Raw genomic sequence first — 23,709 nt, forward strand, 5'->3', positions numbered from 1 at the left:
CTTCTTTTCCATAAATTTTCATTTAAGATCCTTAAAATTCTGACAACCTATATTTTTTTTTGTGGCAGAAATTGTCTTTACTTCATAGCAATATAACTACAAAATTTCAAGAATTTTTACTGAGAAATGGTGATACAAACCAATTACCTTAAATGCTATCATTTGTTAATGCTTATACACAAAGTTTTAATTCTGATATTTTTAATATACTACATACTGTATATAAAAGATTTGCTTTAACCAGCCCGTATGGTTCCCCCATGACACTGCCAAAAACTGTAACTATGCATTTGAAACTGATTTTTGATTTTCAGGCATGACTAAGGGCTTTGATAAATAATTTCTGAAAAGAAAACTATACCCTGCAAGACAGGAACAAAAGATAACTATCGTTAGTTTTCAGAGTGTAAAAATTCTGCGAGGCTAGACCTAGATTCCAACTCTAGACCTCAAATTGTTATATATTGAGCTATCTGGTCAACAAAAGTCCACTGCCCCAATGGCACTGCAGTTGTTTCAAAAACCGAATGAATGGAAGGTTACAATATACCCGTATGAAGAAAACGTAGTGAAATGTTTAGTGTTTTACCTGCAGTGGGACAACTTTTTCAAACAACTGCAGTGCCTTGCAAGGCCTGCATATACTTTTGCAGGTCTGCCAGGATTTATATCCTTAACTTAACCCTACTTTGAACACCTGGGCCTTTTTCGTTCATCGCGATCCAAACGGGTGAACCGGGTGGACCGGAGTTGTTCATTTATGAAATAAGTTCGGACCTAGTTATCTGATGCTGCTTTCAGGCAAGCCTTAAGCTTGCAAGGCCTGCATATACTTTTGCAGGTCTGCCAGGATTTATACCCGAAAATGTCACATTTAAAAACGACGTATTAGTTGTTCTGCATAAACGAACAGGCCCTTGAAACGTTTCTGAAAGTAAATGTTTAATTACTGTAAATTCCTAAGGTGTGTATAAAAATCAAACTAAATCTGACAATTACTAAATAAATTATGTCCAATTCTAAAAATCACCCCAAAAAAGTTTTCTGCCCAAGAAATGGAGCCAAGCATTTCAAATCTGTTTCTGACCTGCAACACAAATGGAGCCAAGCATTTCAAATCTCTGTTTCTGACCCGCAATACAAATGGAGCCAAGCATTTCAAATCTGTTTCTGACCCGCAACGAGTTGTACACCGCATTGCCTATTGAGCCAAGAACAAAAATTTAACATTAGCTGGCCAAAACCACAAAAATTACCCCAAAAATTGATATGGTCATTTGAGCAAGAAACCCGTATTATATGTTGAAGTACTGTGTAAGCTGAAGGCGTGTATAAAATTGGACACAAATCTGACAATTATTAAAGAAGTTATGTCCAATTCTCAAAATCACCCAAAATTCTATGTTTTCTGCCAAAACAATTGTTGTGGTCATCTCAGCAAAAAAAACCTGTATTATATGTTTAAGTACTGTGTAAGCTGAAGGTGTGTATAAAATTGGAAGCAAATCTGACAATTATTAAAGAAGTTATGTCTAATTCTCAAAATCACCCAAAATTCTATGTTTTCTGCCAAAACAATTGTTGTGGTCATCTCAGCAAAAAAAACATATTACATATTGAAGTACTGTGTTTACTGAAGGTGTGTATGAAATTTGAAGTTAATCTAACAATTATTAAAGAAGTTATGTCCAATTCTCAAACTCACTCAAAATTCTATGTTTTCTGCCAAAGTATGTGAAAAAATGAAAAAAATGACGCCGTCGCCGGAACAGCAAAACCTTAGTCTCGCTTTCGCCCCTCTGTCGCGGCAAGACAATTTCAGTAGCTAAACATAATTGTTGTGTAACCCCAGGTGGACCTTTCTTGAGAATCCAAAAATAATGAGGTTCTATTGTTATGAGAACAGATAACACAACTACTCTTCTATATATTCAATATTTTTATTGTTTTCGTTTTCTCATGACAATTATTAGAAAATCTTTAATCCAGACATGATCTATGTACCAGTCTGGCATGAACACACATCACCATTTCTGTACAGGGTGATTTCATCATTACACAGTTCATTGGGCGAACATGATTCTACTTACACAAGACATACCACTACCTACAAAATGTAGCTACATATACAGAGGGTAAATATCGGTACACATGTCAGGCCTCAGCCTCATCAGCCGTACAGCATTACAGATTACAATGTACCACAGCCTCGGTCAGCAGTGGTCAAGGATTCAGGATGATGTGATTCACCAGGATTTATTTTAATATTTAAAGCCATGATTGTGATTTTAACTGAATTTGTGTTTCTGCACTGCAGTCATTTTGAAAACAAGGATAAATTCACACCATCCATCCGCCCAACAAAAACCCAAGTTCAAAACGAAAATTATGAAAAGTTCTGATGCCTTAAAAAATAATTATTCCTATTAGGTTACAAGGATTCAAAACCATGGCAACTACCAGAATTCTGCACTCGGCCATCCTTAGGTGCAAAACAAGGATAACATTTCCAATTTCTACTCATCCTTATTATATTACACATGAAATTCAAAACAGAAAATCTGCAAATATTGTGTTATAACAGCTGAAGAGACATTTGATAAGTGGCCAGGTAAGGATAGGTTGACAGAAGTAACATGTAAACTTGAAGAGGACGACAGAAGAGAGGATCAACACCCGTGCACACTTTTCTGTTGGCAAATTCTACCAATTGTAGGCTAACATGTGCATGTAGGACAGTTTCGAACTCAATCAAAATGATAAATGTACATACTCAAAGTATTCATAAATGAAAATTAATAAGAGCAGGATTGTAAAACATACAAAATAATTCACTTGTTTACATATACAGTTATACACTCATCCAAAACCATTTTTGCATCTCTGTGAAATGATTTATGTAATAATATATGAACTTACGATTCACACTGGCACATCAACAATATATTGGACACAATGTTAGATATAAATCACCCCCTGCCACAAGGTCGTAAGCTGATGATGCAGTGATGAAAGGGAGGTAACCTTACAACTGGGATATGGTGATTAGGCGAGGTATATATCACAATTATGTAAATTTACTTACATAATACAAACTTTTGTATCCTTTGCATATGAATAAAGTTTTTATAACATTGAGAACAGATTAATAAGTATATAATGACCCACCTGTATTTCATTTCTCAATAGGAAGTAGGACTTCATGTTGATACAATTTTGCCAAAAGAATAAGATTATGTTATCAATCAATGGTAATATAATTCTGCTTTAGGTTAATGGGAGCAAAGTGTGATTAGATTGGATATTAACAGAAAGATAAGTGAATTTGAAAACAAATAACAAAATAAAATTATATTCAATGTTTCATGTTTGATTGCAGTCTGTTAGTGATGGTAAAATAACATACAGCTAGTTGAAACCATCTTACACTTGATGTATATTATGATGTCTCTTCTACAGTTCTGTAATCCCACATCAAAATAGTTCATAATTTCATAAAGATGGAACCCCACACCAATGGGTTCATATCAAATGTCGAGTTTATGCTTTTGTGTCCTTTAAGTAGTACTGATCAAGATTTCACATTTAAAGACATCCTGATTGACATCATAATCAGATCTAGATGACCATGCAGGTGTTGCAGCCCTTCTTCTGAAAACACTGCTAGCAAAAAAAATAACTTGATGTAAGATACATCTGACCAGTAAAACACTACAATTAATAGAAAGTATATCTTAGCATTTTGATCTTGATCTAGACAAAACAAGCTTAGATCTTATATGTATATCCAATTAGTAAATAGATATTTCAGTATTGATGTTCCAACTGATGGCAAATAATAACTACCCCAAAAAAGTGTGACAGTAAAAACTACTTGCAAACTTTCCCCTGTAATATACAAAGTATGTTTGCCCTTGAATGTTACTTCCATACCTGCTTGTGACATACTGGTATCATAAATAACTTACATTTCACAAGATGTATGAGTTTCAGTATTAATTCCCCAAGGAGAATTGTCCCCTAATTTAAATATCTCTGATTTGCCTAAATCTTTTAAGGAATGATACTAAAACAAAACAAAGTCTTTTCAATGTTCCCTAAAATTACCACTTTCATAGAATTAAATATCGGCAGACATGTCTCAATAAATGTGTGTTCTGACGAAAACCATTGGAGGGCTTCAACTACAAAACATTGACCAATCCATTACTGTACCGGTAAAAGTTGATGGGAAGAAGCTAGCATCATGACAAATTTTCTACCCTAGTGATAATTCGTTTTTTTTTTCAAAGGTGAAAGGCGACAAAATTTCTTTTTTGTAGAGTACTGTCACTGTTCAATCCTCCATATACTTTATTGAAGGCCATGTTCAGACAATCACACAACTAGGGTCTTCACGTATGAAAACTATATACCATCACACCTCCAAAATATCTTTCAACTCAGAATTTAAGTCTGTTTCGATGTGGATGATATTTTAGTGTAGCAGTTCACTGTGTGACTGCAGCAAGTCACCATGTAATCATTACAATAGGATTTAATTATAAATATCAAGTAAAACTAGTACTGGCCAGATCCTGTCCTTATTTCAACATCAATTAATGTTTACAAAATATTACTGAACAAATCACGTCCGTCAAAAGGTCCAAAATCACAGATTTGATGAACCTATGTTGTAGCGACAGCTCAATTCTTATCTATGATATAGGATAAAAAGTTGTAAAACTACATCAAAATTGTATAGTTCTATCAGATTGCAAGGGAAAAAATACATTGGAAAATATATATACTTAAAATTGTAATTGATGACTAATTACACTAACAAACCTTCAATAATAAGACTCTGTAGTTACTTAAGGATGTGCATAAACTGTAAGTGTATTATGCCTGTCATCTTAATTTCAAAATTAAAAATAAATGGATGTCCACGTGTATCACATATTCCAAATGTTTTACCAACTTATTCAGACACGGAAACTATTGCAATAGACTTTTGCAATAGTTTGCCGAGTGACTAGTACATTGGGGTATGCATCACACGAAACATATCTTCTCAGACTGGATACAAAATTCTCACACAGGACGAGTTGCAACAAGGAGTACACACATAAAATACATAACATCATTCTTCCAATACAAATGTCATATGCTGATATCTTGCATTACTTAGCTTACACCACACAATGTTGCTGTAAACTTTGCATTGTTAACTGGTCAGTGACCATTCTGTTTGTCTTCTAATCGTCATCATCAATACAGATAACATCCACCACCTCGGTATCATTGTTTTTACCGGTCACCTCCATTTTATGGACAGAGGTTTTAACAGGCTCTGGCCTGGGTCCCCTCACCATCCTTGGGGGTCCCTGTCGGACATTAGCACTGTTTATTATCTGTGGTCTGATCCCCGGTGGTCTGATCCCCGGTGGTCTAGACAGTTGGGGTCTAGGCCCAGCGGGAGCCAGTAGGCCACCCTGGTACCGGATGGTGGTATAGTTTGAGTTGTCCCTGACTTGCTCTGACTGAGAGTCCTGAAGGCTGTATACAGAGCTTATTCTTAAACCAGGACCGGGACTGGGTGACTTTATCACAAGACCCTGCCCTACACCGCCAAACTCTGATACACGAGTTCCTCCAACTGCCACGGGGCGCTGCTGAAGCTCCTTACATGTGCGAGCCCCTGGAGGGGAGGAATGAATACTAAATCCCTTGGGATTAGATGTTGGGATGTGCACATATGGGTGTGGTCTGCTAAGGGTGGTGCTATTCTGTAGTCCACTACCAGAGGGACGAGGCTGGAATGACCCAGATGGTTTGAACACCTTAGACAGTATATTAGCTCTATGGATTGCTTTGATGGGTTTTCGGACTTCTTGCTTGATAGGTTCCTTTTCCTCATCAGATGAAGACAAGTCTATAATCTCTACCTCATTATTTGATCGTTCAAGTCGTTCACTCACAAAATTTTGCTTCCTGCGACTGGCTGCAGCCGCAGCCTGGGACCTGTAGACTGGACGATACGCAGAGTTCTGGTCATGCACCATTCTCATGGTCTCTGAACCATCCGCATTCTTCACAACCTGGGTGACCATGTATGACCTTGGGATAGGGGTCATCTTTGAAAGTGAGGCTAGACTTTGGTTCATGTGACGGATCTTGGCAGACAAGGGTCCACACAGAGGCTTCCCAATGGCCCTCTGTATAACTTCATTGCTGAATTGTCTGGCATTTGAAGAAGTCCTTGAAAACACGGCCTGAGCATATCGGGCCTGCTGGTAGTAGTTGGGCATGAGTGGCCTGGGTTTAGGCCTCAACCACTCTTTGACTTCAGCAGGGTCCATGTGCTCCAACTCAACCTTACACGGCTCCATCTGACTAAGAAGTTTCCGACTTTTTCTATTTAGACCAGTCTTTTGTGTTATCATAAACTCACGTCTCTGTGAACTAGAGAACTTCATTCTATGATGATACTGAGCATGTTTCCTTTTCTTCTTAAATGTACATGGATACGCAGATTCTCTCTGTCTTAATTTTTCAAAAAAGTTATTTTTGTCATACCCCCTACAGTAAATGTCTGCCTTACTTATGATAGGAATAGTGTTGTCAATCTTAAGTTGTTTTTTTACCCTGTGTCCAAGAGGGGAGGAGAGATCAATGTTAAGAAGTAAGGAGCAGATGGCGGGAGCAGGTTTGGTTTCCTTCGTTGTTGACTCTCCACCACTGTCGGAATCACTCACAAGTCCAGAGAAGCTGAGCTGGCGCTTCCTGTGACTTCCCTCCGCGTCCCGACTCAGCTGCGACATTAGAGACTTTGGAGTGCGAGGAGTTACCGGTGTAGTTACCATCTCTACATCAATAATTTCACAGTCACTGTCTACATGTTCCTCTTTGACCACCGGGGCACTGTCGTCTCGTGGTTTCTCCCCTAGGTCCAATAGTTTTATAAACACATCCTTGGGCGGAGGGATATAAATCTCCCTAAAACGTCTCCTCCTCCTCTGCACCAAACGAGTAGGAATGACACGTGATCGGCCCATACGTTTAGGCTGGGCTATTTGGATAGTCTGTGCTGATATAATTGTGGGGACTGCCTGAAATGGCAGAGTATTTGGGACGAACTGTGTGGGTAACACTTTAGAGACCGTCTCTTTTTCTGCCTCTGCCTCCTCCTCCTCATTCTCACATTTGTCTTGGTGAACCATAAGGTCAGACTGGTTGGTGAATTGCTTGGCACAAAGGAAACACACCCAGATAGGGTTGTTAGCCTGGGTAGGACTTTCCTCCTGTGGCGGGCCTGAAACATACAACCAGTGTAAGCTGACCAGATGCTGATTATAGTCTATATCACTTGACCCAGTTTCTGATATTGCGGATAAAATCTTCACCTGATTTTACTGAATCATCAAAGAAAAGCATGAACAAATCTAATTCAAATCACTTTTAATGAAAATGTTTTCACCATTATAGAAATCAGTTGGAAAATTTCATTCTAGTCTCAACAATTGAGAAACATATTTTTTGTGTCTACCTTAAATTATTTTTTGACAACTTTCAAGGAAGCACAGTTAAAAGTCAAGATTACTCTCCTTTTACATGTACCTCATAAAAACAAGAANCCCCCCCCCCCTAAGCATGCTTCAGACCACATTTGGTTTAAATCCCTTCTATTTCCCCTATTGGGCCCCACTCCTCAACCCCTGGAGGGGGGGGGGGCACATCTTCCATTTATAAATGTTAAATTTCCCTTGCCCGAAGATTCTCTAGAACAAGTCTCCTCTATTTCCCCTAATGCCCCATCCCCCATCTGCCATAAAGAAGGGGACCCACATGCCTCAGTTTATACAAAATCTATTCTTTCGTCCCTAGGCATGCTTCAGACTGCATTTGGTTTAAATCCCTTCACTTGTATAGTAGGAGAAAAAAAATCCTCTATTTCCCCAATTGGGCCCCACCTCTCTGCCCTCAGAGGGGCCACACCCTCCATTTATACAAACTTGAGGCTCCTTTATCCATAGATGCTCTAGACCAAATTTGGTCAAAATCCTTCAATTAGTTGAGAAGAAGATTTTTTTTACAGATTTACATATTTTCCCCCTCTTTTTCCCCCCCAGGGGGCCATACCCCCTGTTTATACAAAACTGAGAACCCTTTGGCCAATGATGCTCCAGACCAAATTTGGACAAAATTATCTGAGCCGTTAAGGACAAGTAGCGTTTTAAAGGAAAAAGTTGACGGACACCGGACGACGGACGCTGCGCCATGGGATAAGCTTAAGCTCACTTGACCCTTCGGGCCAGGTGAGCTAAAATTAAATAAATTTATAACCTAGCTACCTACCCTAATTTTTCCGACATGTAACAGGAAACAACAATTTTGTTTGGCCTGATTTTAGTAATTGGACAGAGGAAACATAACAATGATTAAACATTGAAGGATTGAATCTTACTTTTGTCAATTTCATGAGGTGATGAATGGAGTTGGTCTTGATATATATTCAATATGAACTGCAGTTCATTAAATTTGTCTCAAGACTAACTCAAATGTATTTTCTTGTCTAGTAAGTTAGAGACACGTTTGTGAACATAAGCTTTACCAGTCTAATTAAGTGGACAGATCTTGAAGTCATTATTGTGTAACATATAAAGAGTTTCACTGGTTGTGATATATGACCCTGTATACATATTATATAGAGACGTGACAGGGACTGAAGGAATCGTTAAGTGAAATTAAGTATTCAACTATCACATCAGAGTTCAACACAAGAGGCCCATGGGCCTTAACGGTCACCTGACATCGGATTCAAATTAGGACTGTCATCCAGGGGCCAATTCATACTTTTCGTCAGTCTGAGTGACCTTGCTGCATCGTTTATTATTTTTTCCTTGTGAACACAATAACTTAAGTAAATATGAACCGATTTTGATGAAACTTTGTATGAAGCTTTGTATCAATGAGATCTTGGATAAGTTTGAATACCGGACCAATTTGACCATAACTTACATAGTTATTCCCCTTGGTAATTCTATTATTGTTGGATCCTGTGAACACGATAACTGAAATAAATGGGTGTGACTCCAATTTTGACCCAAGGGGTGTGTTTTGAACAAACTTGGTAACTGTATGTCTTCTGTTCTTGGTTAAAAGAAACAAGTAAAGGGGTAAATCAATGATTTATTAAATAAGGCACAAAATTTTAATAGCACCTTGTTAGTAGCAAAAATGCGTCATGAATGAAAAAAAAGGTGTACCACATGAATTTACATCTATTCTTGTGTAATGTCAATCAACATCACGTCCAGTTTAGAAGTGAAATTCTTAAGACTAGAAAATGTCTGTAAGACATACATGACCCCCCACCCCCACCCTGCTTGATTAAATTTACTGTGTTTTTTCGATCTTCACAATTATGCAAAACAACACGACACTAAATTCCCTTTGGTCAGTTGATTCTTTGTTATTCATCACCGAAAAGATATGAAGTTTGACCTTTTACTCGGTGACTGACATTTGTCGAGTCAACTCTTTGTTTAATTCTGACCAACTTTTGCTTCATGTCATAAAATGTTCATTATTGAAGAAATGCAAAATCTGATGCTCAGAACTAAGAATTCATCAGTAAAATGATATAAAGTTTGACCAAGACTTTTTACTAAGTGACCTTGAACTTTGGTGAGTCGACTCCTTGTATAATTCTCATCAACTTTGCTTCATGTCATAACAAAATTTTCGCCAATCACCAGTGAAAAGATGCAAAATTTGATGGCCCGATTTATTTTTAGTAACAGTAACCTTGACCTTAGAATATTTTCAACCTCTATTGCACATCTGCACATCTGCACATGACAGTGTATCACCATGTTAAGTTTCATAAAGTTGTGATTTTGGTGTCCGAGATATTCTCCGGAAAAGAAAGTGCTGACAGACAAACACTGTGTGATTACTATAGGGAATCCGCACTAATGTGCGAGGACCTAATAACATGAAGACCATTACTGAAAAATCAATTCATATGCTTTAAAATTGATAATGAATCGGTTGATTTTCTATATCTAAAAAGTGACTTTGACCTAGGGACGCACACAAAGTTTCATCAATCTTGGTAAACACTTTGTTAAGTTATCATCTTCACAGTGACAAATAATAATATAATGACAATAACTCTGCAGGTTACCGTCAAATAATTACTGTTGTCAACTTGTCCGAGATCTTTTAGATGTTACACTGCGGACAAAGTTTCATTGAACTCCGTCAACATTTATTCAAGTTATCGTGTTTACAAGGTCCAATAATAATATTATTACAAAGAGCAATAACTCTGTAAGTTACTGTCGAATAATTCCCATTTTCCAACTCATCCGAGATCTTATTGATAAAAGGCTGCATACAAAGTTTCATCAAACTTGGTTGATAATTGTTTAAGTTATTGTGTTCACAAGGTCCTATAATAATATTATTACAAAGGGCAATAACTCTGTAAGTTAGTGTCGAATAATTCCCATTTTCGAACTCGTCCAAGATCCTATTGATATATGGCTGCATACAAAGTTTCATCAAACTCTGTTAACATTTACAGAAGTTCTCTGTCACAAGGTCCAATAATAATAATATTACAAAGGGCTATAACTCTGTAAGTTATTGTCGAATAATTCCCATTTTTGAACTCGTCCAAGATCTTATTGATCTTATTGATATATGGCTGCATACAAAGTTTCATCGAACTCGGTTAACATTTACTCTGGTTATCGTGTTCACAAGGTCCAATAATAATAATATTACAAAGGGCAATTACTTACAGAGTTATTGTCGAATAATTCCCATTTTCGAACTCGTCTGAGATCTTATTGATATATGGCTGTCTACAAAGTTTCATCAAACTCGGTTAACATTTACTTAAGTTATCGTGTTCACAAGGTCCAATAATAATAATATTACAAAGGGCAATAACTTACAGAGTTACTGTCAAATAATTCCCATTTTCGAACTCGTCCGAGATCTTATTGATATATGGCTGCATACAAAGTTTCATCAAACTCGGTTAACATTTACTGAAGTTATCGTGTTCACAAGGAAAAGTTAACGCACGATGGACGATGACGGACAAAAGACTATTACAATAGGTTACCATGACCAGGTAACCTAACAAGCAGGTTTTATTGTAATTAGATAGCTTCAAATACTGAGCATATTACTGGCAGGGAGTTAAGTAATCATAATTAACAGGACCTTAATCAGTAATTTGTTTTTCAACATGTAATTGTAGATATTGACAAGCAGAAAAAAAGATGTTTACATAATAAATAGCACTATATAAAGTGTACTTCTTAACTTGATCAGATCTATATATTTATACTGTAATGTATGCACGAAAAAAAAATTGCCTTGTGAAATGTTCTCTTTTCACTGGTAAATTCATATTCAGTGTTCATTTCAATGTTCACATAGGAATGAAGGTGTTAAAATTAACTATCAGGATTTGTTGTGAACTGGCCATCATTAAGTCAGAGCCTGGCAAATATATCCCAGCATCAAGCCAGACAATATGCTTCATAGTTACCTTGTGTGACTGTGGGTTTAGGATTTTCCTGAGAACAAACAGCATTCTGGTTTCCATCATGCTCGAACTGAAACAAATCAAATACTGTAGTAAACTTTTTTATTTGTTTATCATCATACTATCAAGCTATGCTGTGAATACACTTATGACATTTGTTCTCCCTCTGAACATACACAACCACATTTGGGCAACAGGAAAGTTCCGACCCTCAATATATCATCACTCGGATAACAGGAGGTTTTGAAACTTAACATACTGATAGCTGTATAACATACTCACCAACACTCGTTGACAGGAGGTTTCTATATAACATACTCACCAACACTCGGGAGACAGGCGGTTTCTATATAACATACTCACCAACACTCGGGAGACATGAGGTTTCTATATAACAAACTCACCAACACTCGGGTGATAGGAGGTTTCTATATAACAAACTCACCAACACTTGGGTGACAAAAGGTTTCTATATAACATACTCACCAACACTCGGGTGACAGGAGGTTTCTATATAACATACTCACCAACATTCGGGAGACATGAGGTTTTTATATAACAAACTCACCAACACTCGGGTGATAGGAGGTTTCTATATAACATACTCACCAACACTCGGGTGATAGGAGGTTTCTATAAAACATATTCACCAACACTCGGGTGACAGGAAGTTTCTATATAACATACTCACCAACACTCGGGTGATAGGAGGTTTCTATATAACATACTCACCAACACTCGGGTGACAGGAGGTTTCTATATAACATACTCACCAACACTCGGGTGACAGGAAGTTTCTGAGAGGTTCCCTTGTTTTCCTGTGGAAGACTTGCAGCACTTAGTAGATTCTCCTGGTCTAAATGTTTGTAACAACTTGTGACTATTTTCCGCAGCATCTCTAGTTTTAGCTGTAAAAAGATGATTTTTTTAGTAGATCAATTGATATTTCTTTATCAAATTACACACATACAATGTATACCTACATACATATACAAAATATACATGTACAGTCAGGCCTTATTTTGCCTCCACAATTATATAGATTGCTATTGCTACCTTGTTTGGTATGGGGGCCTTGCATGTTCCAAGGAAACCTGGGAGCTATATTGGAAAGGTTCAAGCACATCAGACTGTTCGAGGGGAAGGGATCAGGCCGACAAAGGCAATCCACCTATCACCTTTATCATATACAATGTTATTATCAGTGACAATAGGGTTCTTAGGAATACACAGTGACATCCAGACAGGGCCCACTTGTATAAAACATCTCGAAGTTATGGAAAATCTCAAGCAATGTATTGTCTATGGGAAATCTTAGACTTGCGGAAATCTTGAGAGTTGAGATGTTTTATACAAGTGGGCCCAGGAGTGATGCCATGTGTACACTCTGCGACATTCAATTGGAGCGTCTAACTGCTTCATTCTTAATACAACCACATCTCCAATGCCAAAATAAAGTGAAAAAATCTGCCCAATTGATGGGGAGTCCCACAGCTTAAATCTTATCATTTGATCTAAGGACATGGCAGAATCAGAAGAAAAAAACACGTTTTCACAGGATCATGAATGATGAATTCAAGTGTTGATAAAAGCTGATCATGGGACATCAGGGATGTACAGCTTTAATTTTCATCTACTTATATATCTGATGTACACCTTTAATTTTCATCTACTTATATATCTGATGTACAGCTTTAATTTTCATCTACTTATATATCTGCAGCTAAGTTTTACAGAATCAACTACATTTGTATTTCTTTATTAGTAACTACTAGAGAAAAAGTACTGGTCCTGTCAAAAAATACACTAGCCCAAGAGTCAGGCTTGTGGTATCGATAGTACCGCCCTGGCCATCCTAAAACCAGCTGTTTGATGACAGTCACTATATTTATCATCACTATCAAGCTCAATCTAAAAGAGCAAGTAGCCTGAATTAAAACAAAAATTACCATTTTTATCAATAATTTCAAAACAAGTATGATATGTATTTTGTTAAAACGATATAGATAGTGATTTTTTTCTGTTCAAACACTTAGACAAGGTCTGTTTTATGTGTCCTTCTCATCTCACCTCGTCTTGTTTGAGGTCGTCACTGTGTTTCAGGTTCTCACTTTGTTTTATGTCATCAGAACCTGGCCAGGACCAAGATACATCCTGGGGCCACCAGTCTGGTCGATACTGGCTTTTACCAAACAGGGGATGCTGTCTTCCTGTCACTAGAGTGACCAGCTGGGGGATAAACTCTGTTAATTGTATCTGAAACAAAGCACCAGGCAATTCAGGTTTTATTTGTCTAGACTAGAAGTGGAAGTAATTATGCAAAACAAAAATAGTAGATAACTAGATCTATGTATGTCATGTCAGCAACCAAACATGTTTTCCCTAGAGCTTTCAATCAGAGAGATATCTAGCATTATTTCAATATATATGTAAACAAGTTTTAACTGTAACAGGCTTGTGGTATCTATAGTACCGCCCTGTGATACAAGTTTTAACTTGTACATGTTACAAGAGTCCCCAAAACTGCCCCGTATTTGCAAATAAAGCATCCAAAAGAGCTTTCAATGCCATAACATTTACTTGCACACTTAGTTTGAGCAAAATCAAGACACATAGAGGGACAATTTGCATCACCTTGGCATACACCAATATTTGTGTAAATCATTCAAAGGCCACAGCAGCCATTTTGATGACTGATCAGGAAAAGGATCATATTACTCCTACTATACATGCCCACAAATGCCCATGTGAAGTTTTGTGGGCATCCAGCTGGTAGTCTTTGAGAAAACACCTGGAAACCATTTGGTGAAAGGAAAAATAGATGAAGATGAAGAAGAGAAGGAAAGAAAATAATAAGATACACTGCAAAAACAGCAGCAGGGGCCTCAATTTTCATAGATCAATTGCAAACTGACATCCCATGATAATAATTCTAACAAAGATTTAATTATTTTCTGCTGATCATGAAGATAAACAAGGTATGTATATGTATACTTGCATTGGAAGTGTTTGTATTACATACATGGTCTGGTTTTTCTTGATTCTCACAGATTATTGGCTAAACTTTGATCTCAGGTTGGATGATATGTAGCACATCGACCCCATGTTTCTATTTTTGTCTTGCATGTGACCATATCGACCTGGTGTTTCTAAATTTAGATCCAGATATTTTGTTCACGGACAATGTGAGTGTATACACATATCCAAACTGGCAATGTTGACTGGTCAATGTGAACATTAAAGTAGACAAAAAGTGATAGATATTTACAAAACAAAAAATGTACCTGTTATCCGATGTTTCATAATTTTGTTTGTTTTGTTTATCTCTTACAAATTCATATTGTGATATGAATCACAATCCCTGTTATGAATCTCATGCATGTTATCTTATGAAATGATATGTAATTTAAAAATTAAGGACTTTTGTCTCGGGCAAAACTTTAACTCATGTTGTTATATTAATTAATATTAATTTATTAAATGTTAATTAAATTCACCATTAAAAAAGAACACTTAATATCTACCCATGAAGATAATTTCAATCTAATATTTCATGGTCTAAAAAAGTACAGCAGTTTAATTAGTATCAGCGATAAGGGCAATTAAAGTCTGATGTGTTCGTTGCTAGGATTATATATATATGATCAGAACAAAGCGAAAGCTGCAGCAATCGTAGAAGTTAGAAAGTAACAAAAACATTTTTTTATTTATTATTCTGATTACAAGTAGAGCTGGTGAAATTGTATCAGTATATTGCCAATGGCATTATCATACTCATGTACATGTATGTATATATATATACCTGTGTCATGGAATCCACAGCCAGGGGAGGTAACTGTGACAACATGACAGGATCTGTAGGCAGAGCAATGTTGTCCACTATCATCCCTGTGGTATAACGTTGTACACATTATCTGATCTCCATCATCCAACCTGTACCTTTTTCCTACAATACATAAAAGTACCATATTCCATTATTCCATCTAAGTCAATCATATATTCTTCATTACCTGCTCTGACCCTGCATTACTCATAGATTCTATATAGATTTACTGTAAATATTCCTGTGTAGAGTGCACTTTTTAAGGGGAAAATGAAAGTGTCAATAAAGGTGTGTGCACTATATATACACAATAACAATCCAAAACCAGTCCATTTATCGTAAATTGTTCGGGTATTTTCAGAATCCCCCCCCCCCCCCCCCACAGTTTTTTTTCCCGCCCAAGAAGTACTTTATACCTGCGCACTATAAATGAGACGCAAATATTTAAGGTATTATATTGCGATCCTAATTTGTTATATTAAGTTTTGTTCTGAAAATGCCAGTTCTTTATGAAATCTGAAATTAAAAAAAATTGCTGTGTTGTAAAATTTACAGCATACATATAAAACTTCTTTAATTTTTTTAGGTGTATCATAAATATGCAAGATCACACACTTGTGCTTTTCTAACGAATCAGAAAGTACGAAGAGTTTATTGCGCAGACGAATATATACGTCCGTGCAATAAATGAGTGCTTTCTGATTCGTTAGAAAAACACATGTGTGTGGTCTTGCTTTTATCACATACCTTCCGTATTTGGTAGAGATTGATACAAAGATTTTACAAACTTTGAAAATTTTTGCAAATACCGGGAACTTTTCAGTTCACCATGACAAGGGGATTCCCATAAAAAGTAGTCCCGGCTAGAAGGTAAATACAACATTCCGTATTACACATGTGCAATACAGAACGTTGTATTTCATGGTCTGAAAATTGCTTGCATTACTATAACAAGATTCAAAAGGTATGTGATAAGTAACTTTAAAATTAATTAAAAATGGTGGACAGCATGTTCTGACAAATTATACATGTCCAGTGAAAAACGTGTTTGGATATACATAAACATGTATATAACCAGCATAAATTAACATCTAAATATAGCCCGACACTTGAATATCTAGTCAAAATAGCCATGGCATTACCCTGTCTAATACCAAAGATCAAATTGTAGGAAGTTAAATTATGCGTTACAATCCAGCAAGTCACATTGATGCAATGATATTGTCCATTAGTACTCGCCGACTGATTGATAAGCAAACTATCACAGTATTATACGACGCTAACAACATTTTTTTTAATTGCATGACGAAATTAGCAAAGCAAATGTGTTTAGTAAGTATTTTTGTTTGATATCTAATATCGATGAAGACCTGGACAGTCCCAGTTTTCCATCCCGTTGTAATTCGTCGTTACATTCCATTGTAATTACTAAATCTGATATTTATGATATTCTAAAAGCAGTCATAATATGTTAAAAAATACTGCCGACACAGTTTGCGAACCCCTGTTTATTTCATTCACTAGATCATTAAGAGAATGCAAATTCCCCTCAGCATGGAAATTAGCTGCAGTTCTACCATTATTTAAGAAAAATGAACGAACTCTTCCATCTAACTATATAGACCGATATCACTGGTAAGTTCTGTAAGCAAACTGTTTGAGAGAGTCATACACAAATAACTTCATAATGATATGTTAGAGAATAATTTACTTTACAAATATCAATCAGGTTTTGTTAAAGGACATTCAACCGTTTACCAATTAGGCCAAAAAACAAAAGGTGTATGTTTAGGGTTCCCAACTGACCCTAGCTTTTTACCCCCGACCCAAAACTTTTAACCTTGCCTTTCAAAATGGCTTCCAGCTCCGTGTTGGCGCTAAATGTCATCTAAGAAGAAAAATTTGCCTCCAAATGAACCTTGTTTATGTAATTCTTTGTTTTTCATACCATAGTAGGGTCATAATCACATGACCAAAAACATACCAAAAAACATCAAAAAAATCCGACCCAACTAGGACCCTAGTTTTTTTCCCAATGCAACCCTAAACAGACTTTTTTTTTTTGGCCTTAATAGAAATTTATCATAATATTTGTTCTGCTCTGGAAAGTAAGCAACAAACATGTCTGACATTTTTGATATATCTAAGCTTTTAAGGCTTTTGACAGGGTGTGGCACAGGGGTTTATTGATTAAATTATAGGCTTATGGTAAGTTGCAGGTTGATTTCAAAGCTAATTTTAAATTATTAAATTTTATATTGTTTTAGTGACTATATGATATGCATCATTGACAGAAGTTTCAATATGAAAATAAAAACTATAGATTGTTTATAGTAATGTTACAGCGCATGTTTATATTATATACAGGTTACTGGGACATGTAAGGGTATATTCAATGCAAATATAATCTATAAGATTTGTATATTGTACATTTTATCTTATTCATGTTCCCTTTGAATCATCTAAATTTACTGTCATCAATATTTTCTACTGTGCAGCAATATGTATATTTCATCATTATTGCTTTAAGGGGGAAGGCAAACTTTTAAGTTTTATAACTTGTGTCTAATAATCCCTTTTGTATTTTTTTGCAAATAAATCATGTGCTTTATTTTCCCAAAATTAAGAAAAATGAAGAAAACATGTATCTTCCAAATTTTAATAAAAACTATTCTATATAAATTTGGTCTGTATAGATATTGAAAGTTCTATAGTGTAATAAAAAGTTAATTAAACTGTCCATGACATAATTAAAAATTACATTTCAGATTATCTTCTAAGAAAAATATTCACTTTCGTATAAAATAACAAATTAAACTGCTTCCATTCAGTACAACCTTTCCATACTGACGATATGTAATAATCATATATATGTAATTACAGTATATAAAACAAGGCTAACCCATAGTTCTACGTTAAGAAAGCTTAACAATGAAGAAGGACAAAAACAGTGGATTGTTGGTTGAGCAGGTTTAATTAATTGCTCTATCGAAACTGGTCAATGGATCCGATCAAGCGAGAAAATAATATTTAATTCATCATACATTGTAAGTATTGATAACAGACCTTAATTACATTTTGAAATCTGTATTTTTCAACAAAAGACATGATAAATGCTTGCATTGATACACAAAACTTTTCATTGATTAATTCCAGATTTTTTTCCAGTTCATATTCAGTAATTCTAACACGATTCGTTTGCAACGCGTGTTTTGATTGGATACGGACCATGTTCTAATCTGCGATAGAATCATGATCAATCGTGTTAAGCTCCTCCCATCGCACTTAAGCCACGCCCTGTTTCTAACCAAAATAATATGGCATCAAGCTCGCCTCATAGCGAAATCCCGCTGATACAGGCTAGTAGGCAACAGAACAGAAACGACCGATGAAATGCATTTGTTGAATGAATTAAAAAGTAAAAAGAACACACTCCTTGTTCTTACCTCCATTTATCACTGAAACGTTCGTTCCATCCGTGTGAAGGCATCTATTTAGATCCGAAATCAAATCAAACATTTCCATGTAGCGTATGCATTTACACAAAACTCTTCACAAATCTATACAAATAATCACCGATTTTGTCAATAAGCACAGATTGGTATGCATACTGACATGGAAATGTAAGAACTTGTTCAATAGTAAAGCGAATGTGTCGTATAAACTTTGGTAACAGGACGTTCACGAACAATCCAAATATTCCGCCTCGTCAACACACAGATCGAGCTCTTGGCAGTATGGGCGGGGCAAAAAGACCGACTTTTGAAAGCTTCTTTCCGATTGGTCAGTCCGCTGCAGAATGACACGTCGCCAGTTCAGCTCACAAAGTACTTTCGTACAAGTAAATACAATGTTTCAAAACATATTAGCGTAGTATATTTGTAAAGGTGTGTTAGAATGGGGATAGTACGTTGTTTTTTGTGTCTATACTGGCGATTAGAACATGAAATTTGGTTTAAACTCTCGACCTATCGGTCACGAGTTCAAACCCAAATTTCTTGTTCTAATCGCCAGTATAGCCACTCAAAACAACGTACTATCCCCTAATTATATGTACATTTGTAATGTAATTGAATCCTTTTTTTCAGTTTTGGAAAATTTTGGAAATAATATCAAGTTAATACTTACCATTCAGAATTTGCTCCAGAAAAGGTCCTAAATTCCACTTTCCAGATTTTATTTTTAAGGGCTAATGGATGTATAAAAATCAAATATGGCAAATTCGAAAGTTTTTAAAATAGGACAAGTGCACTGAATAATATCGGGCACAAAATTAATTTATCTTCCCCTTTGAAGAAAAACCTTTACACCGATTTTCATTTAAGGATAGTTCATGACTTAATTTTGATAAAATTAACTAGAACTGTAAGCCAAATGCTAATTAACACCCCCGCTCCTATATAAACAAGAACTGTAAGCCAAAGGCTAACTATATATATATAGCTAATTGGCAGAGCATTGCAAAGCAATCCATAGTCTCCCACCAGTAATGATATCTTTGTTGACTGAGTTGTACACTTATTTAATATAAAGATCACTGACATACTTCCTGTACTCCCTCCAGTAATGATATCTTTGTTGACTGAGCTGTACACATATTTAAGTATATAGGTCACTGACATACTTCCTGTACTCCCTTCAAATGCCAAAACATACTTGCAAACCAAATCTTGTTAGCCCAGATAAACCAGTTTTGCTGAACTGGTCGTAGTAGTTAAGGAAATGTTGTCAGGACAAAGATTTTTAACAAAGGGCCATAACTCCTCATCTGTAAACTTTCTTTGAAATTGGCCCAGTAGATTAGGAGAAGATGTCAGGACAAGGACTTTTCAAAATTCATATGTGGAAAATCAGAACTCCTATAGAAATAGTGAAAATCCGAAAATAAATAGCAAGTCCACAACTACGATAAACATCCGACCATTTCAAACAGAATTAATGAAATATTGTCAAACCTGTTTGAATTACACGAAATTATAGCAGCTAAATAAAAAGTAATTTGAACAATCCGAGTCGACATCGGCATAAATCACAACAAACAGTCAAGTCGTTGAACCCGGACGATGGCCTATTAGTACTATTACAATATATTTGGATATCTTGCAATGAATAATGGTACATATGACTTTCTTATATTTACTTACATATTAAAGGGGCTATTTAGTCAAGTAACACCCTTAAAATCAATTAGATACTGGAAATATATACCTCCTAACACACTTTACGTAGTTGATAATGACATGACGTCAACGTCCAATGTGGTCAGTTTTTCTTTTGGGAAAGCCGGTGACACATACTACCACGCTGTTGACTGACAGTGAGTCTGACTTTGCACATAACACATGATTGTCGCTTTGAATTTACATGTATAGTAACAACACAAGGAAGAATTATAAGTATCGTAATATATAAATCGAATAAGATATATATTCGTGTTCATAGCCCAAAAAAAGAAACATGTTAAGTGAGAACATACGTGAGCAAGAGGTTACTGTACCGTAGCGAGAATTTCAAACCGCAAAAAGTAGGATATGACGTAAAATAAATTACTCATTTATAATGATGATTGAGATGTTGTTTCGAAGATATTTTTTATGAAGAATAAATGGTGATACTTGTATTCCAAGAAGTTAGCTAAATAAAGTAAGAATTTACCTTTAATTTGTTGGCTAGAAGTTCACAGACAGCTGCCTCTAAAGCGTATGGTTGTACAGTTAAGAACTTCTTCGCTACAGATTAAGAATGCCAAGAAAACATTTTCTCCTGTCAAGTTTGAATACTCGACATGAATTGTTCATAACTACTCAGAATTTTGACAGAATTTTGTTAGTACACAATAACAGCTTTCAAAAATAGCGACAAACTTATAAGGGTGAAACGATACACTGCGGTACAAGAACACTGCAGTATTTCTTTTCGGTCCAGTTCACGAATATTTGAGCGGTCCCACGGTACACGTTCGGTACGGTGCTGCTCCCGCTTGGCTGTAAGAACAACGCTCCCCAATATAACACCGCTTCTGATTAGTTGGTCTCCTCAACATGAGATTGCATTGTTCAATCGCTGTTGTCGGTTCAAAATCAGATCACTATGAATTAAACAAACAACGAAACAAATTCTGAGGCCTCTGTTACGCTCAAGAAAGCTTCGGCATCATTTCAGTCCCCTGTGTCTGAGGATACTTCGGATTTCGCGTAGTTAATGCGTTACCTTGCAAACTTGTTAGTATGTGTTACATGTACTATTTGTTACACTGACATGAGTTACAAAGCAGACAACACAACAAATATGGCTAAAGAGGAAGCATGACATTTTCTCGAGACAAAGGCATCGATATCATCACCAGAGAAAAAGACATCGGTGACATAACAAAAAAGTCCTGGTCAGTCAAATGTGACTTCCTGACGTTTTCAATTTCTTAATAATAGCATTGTATTGAAAGTATTGTATCCTATCGAAACGTACCGAATCGTGGATGCTGTACAGCGATATGAATTGTATCGTGAGGTAGGCGTATCGTTTCAGTCCTACAAATTTGGAGCTTCCTTTTGGCAGCGCTGCGCTAATCTAATCCCACATCCTTTCTAACATTGGCCAATAAAATTCAGATTGTGTCTATATATATACTACTGATTTTAACAAGCAGACAAGTGCTCCCCCACCCAATCTTTGTATGGTATATATTGTAAGGCAACCATAGATGGAAGTGAACTCTAATATTTAAACATGAGAACATATTACATGTATAATAGAGTCCGGTGTAGAGGAACATATTGTTCCTGTACTGGAAAATAACTATAACTAACATGTACACCCTCTCACAAAATATAACTACAGTACAGCAACATATAAAGTAAACAAAGACCTGTTTGTTATGAAAATATCACATTTCAACACAAAATTCTAAATATTGAAGTTATAACTGATTAAAATGTGACATTTGTTATATCATTTGATCTACATTAGGCCTATTATGCTAAGGGAATGAATAAATCCTGTTTGAATTATGTTGCTGATTTTTTTTTCATATATGTTAATTTGCAGTTCAAAATTATTTTTGTATGTCATCATTGGTGTCATGTCGCATTACGCTCTAATTCCTGTTTGTCCCGGGTGATTTTGCACCAAGTTGTTTCGCCCTAAACTATTTTTAGGGCGGATTTGTTTTCATTCTGTTTAATTGTGCATGAATAACTTGAAGTTATCCAAGGTGTCCCTTAGCCTTTTTGTCGTTTGTCTTGTTTGATTGATAGTTGATCGATCAGAGCTGCAAATTATACAAGGTGACATACCTTGTTGTAATTCTTCAGACAACACAGTTGTTTGGAAATATTAAAATATTTCTCTTTAAATCATTAAAAACATTCCAATTGATATTTATAGGTTCAAAAATACATATTCATTTTAGGTCGAAACAACCTTAGGCGAACTAGATTTAGGCCGAAACGACCTGAATCCGACGTCATCCGATTACGCCATTACCACGCCGATATTCGGGCGTAATATAGACTAATACACCTATACAAACACAACAAAACTGGCGTCATGCAATAAACATTGAATTAACACAATGCTACACATAAATGACAAACCTACGCAAAATATGGAGAAAACGAATGTGAAATCCCGTATGAAAGGAAGTGATTGCGTGTAAACACAACAAAAACACGACGCCGAAATCGACGGACCACGCGTCGTACGCCGTCGACCGATTATTTCCGGTTGCATATATACCACCATAAACATGTATATATTGACTTCGCCTTTTCACGAGCGGCTCAAACACATGAATAGTACCGAATTTTGTCTCCAAAATTCGCCCATTGCCCAAGATCGGTATTGACTGCTTGGGTGATGTGTTCGCACAAAGAAATTTGAAAATAGAAATGGCCGCCGTTCGCGCTTCCAAACAAAATCAGATCGGTTGCATAATAAATCTTCAGTTGTCAGTTGTGTGCTTACCTCATAATGGTCCTTGCTGAATATCCACCATAAATGCTACTCCATAGCTCCGAAATGGATCTAGTTTGGCCGTAAACAGTGTTTATTCGATAAGCGAGCAAAGCTTGTTTATTCCAATATGGCCGACGAGTATTTTCCGTGTTGTGGTGCCCAGTGAGTGCGTGTATTTGTGACGTCACGTTTCCTACCGTAAAGTCAAGTGTGTCGTCACACTTATGACTAGTTCGGGTTTGACGATGAAACGTCATTATATTTAGGATAAGATATAATCTATTCATAGTATATTTGTAAATACATTTAATGATATTTAAAAAGAAAGAGAGATCCGAACAAAACGACAAAAGCTCATATGAAATTATATATATTAGATCTT

The 23,709-nt window shown here is 36.1% G+C and overlaps 1 protein-coding gene across 2 annotated transcripts; it reads right to left on the reverse strand.

Annotated features, from left to right (window-relative positions):
* Positions 1 to 1,921: 1,921 nt before the first annotated feature.
* On the reverse strand, positions 1,922 to 23,484 carry LOC110455023. Of its 2 annotated transcripts, none has more exons than XM_021504910.1 (6): positions 23,337 to 23,484; positions 15,354 to 15,497; positions 13,622 to 13,807; positions 12,325 to 12,459; positions 11,555 to 11,621; positions 1,922 to 7,294 (listed from the first exon to the last, which is right to left on the reverse strand). In XM_021504910.1, exons 2-6 carry the CDS (start codon positions 15,435 to 15,437, stop codon positions 5,238 to 5,240), a joined length of 2,529 nt encoding a protein of 842 aa, XP_021360585.1. In that variant the 5' UTR covers positions 15,438 to 15,497; positions 23,337 to 23,484; the 3' UTR covers positions 1,922 to 5,237. The 2 variants fall into 2 exon arrangements, with proteins under 2 accessions (XP_021360585.1, XP_021360593.1); XM_021504918.1 differs by lacking the exon at positions 23,337 to 23,484 and adding an exon at positions 21,030 to 21,078.
* Between the last annotated feature and the right edge of the window lie 225 nt (positions 23,485 to 23,709).

This window comes from Mizuhopecten yessoensis, unplaced genomic scaffold (assembly GCF_002113885.1).
Source record: "Mizuhopecten yessoensis strain PY_sf001 unplaced genomic scaffold, ASM211388v2 scaffold917, whole genome shotgun sequence".
Taxonomy (NCBI): domain Eukaryota; kingdom Metazoa; phylum Mollusca; class Bivalvia; order Pectinida; family Pectinidae; genus Mizuhopecten; species Mizuhopecten yessoensis.

What these genes read in the sequence shown, in the direction of transcription:
- LOC110455023 (XM_021504910.1), bottom strand. Translation starts at nt 15,437, where the DNA reads ATGATAGTGGACAACATTGCTCTGCCTACAGATCCTGTCATGTTGTCA. An exon ending in ACGACCTCAAACAAGACGAG is followed by an intron (nt 12,460 to 13,621) that starts GTGAGATGAGAA and finishes ATCTTTTTACAG; the next exon opens with CTAAAACTAGAGATGCTGCG. An exon ending in TAAACCCACAGTCACACAAG is followed by an intron (nt 7,295 to 11,554) that starts GTAACTATGAAG and finishes TGTATGTTTCAG; the next exon opens with GCCCGCCACAGGAGGAAAGT.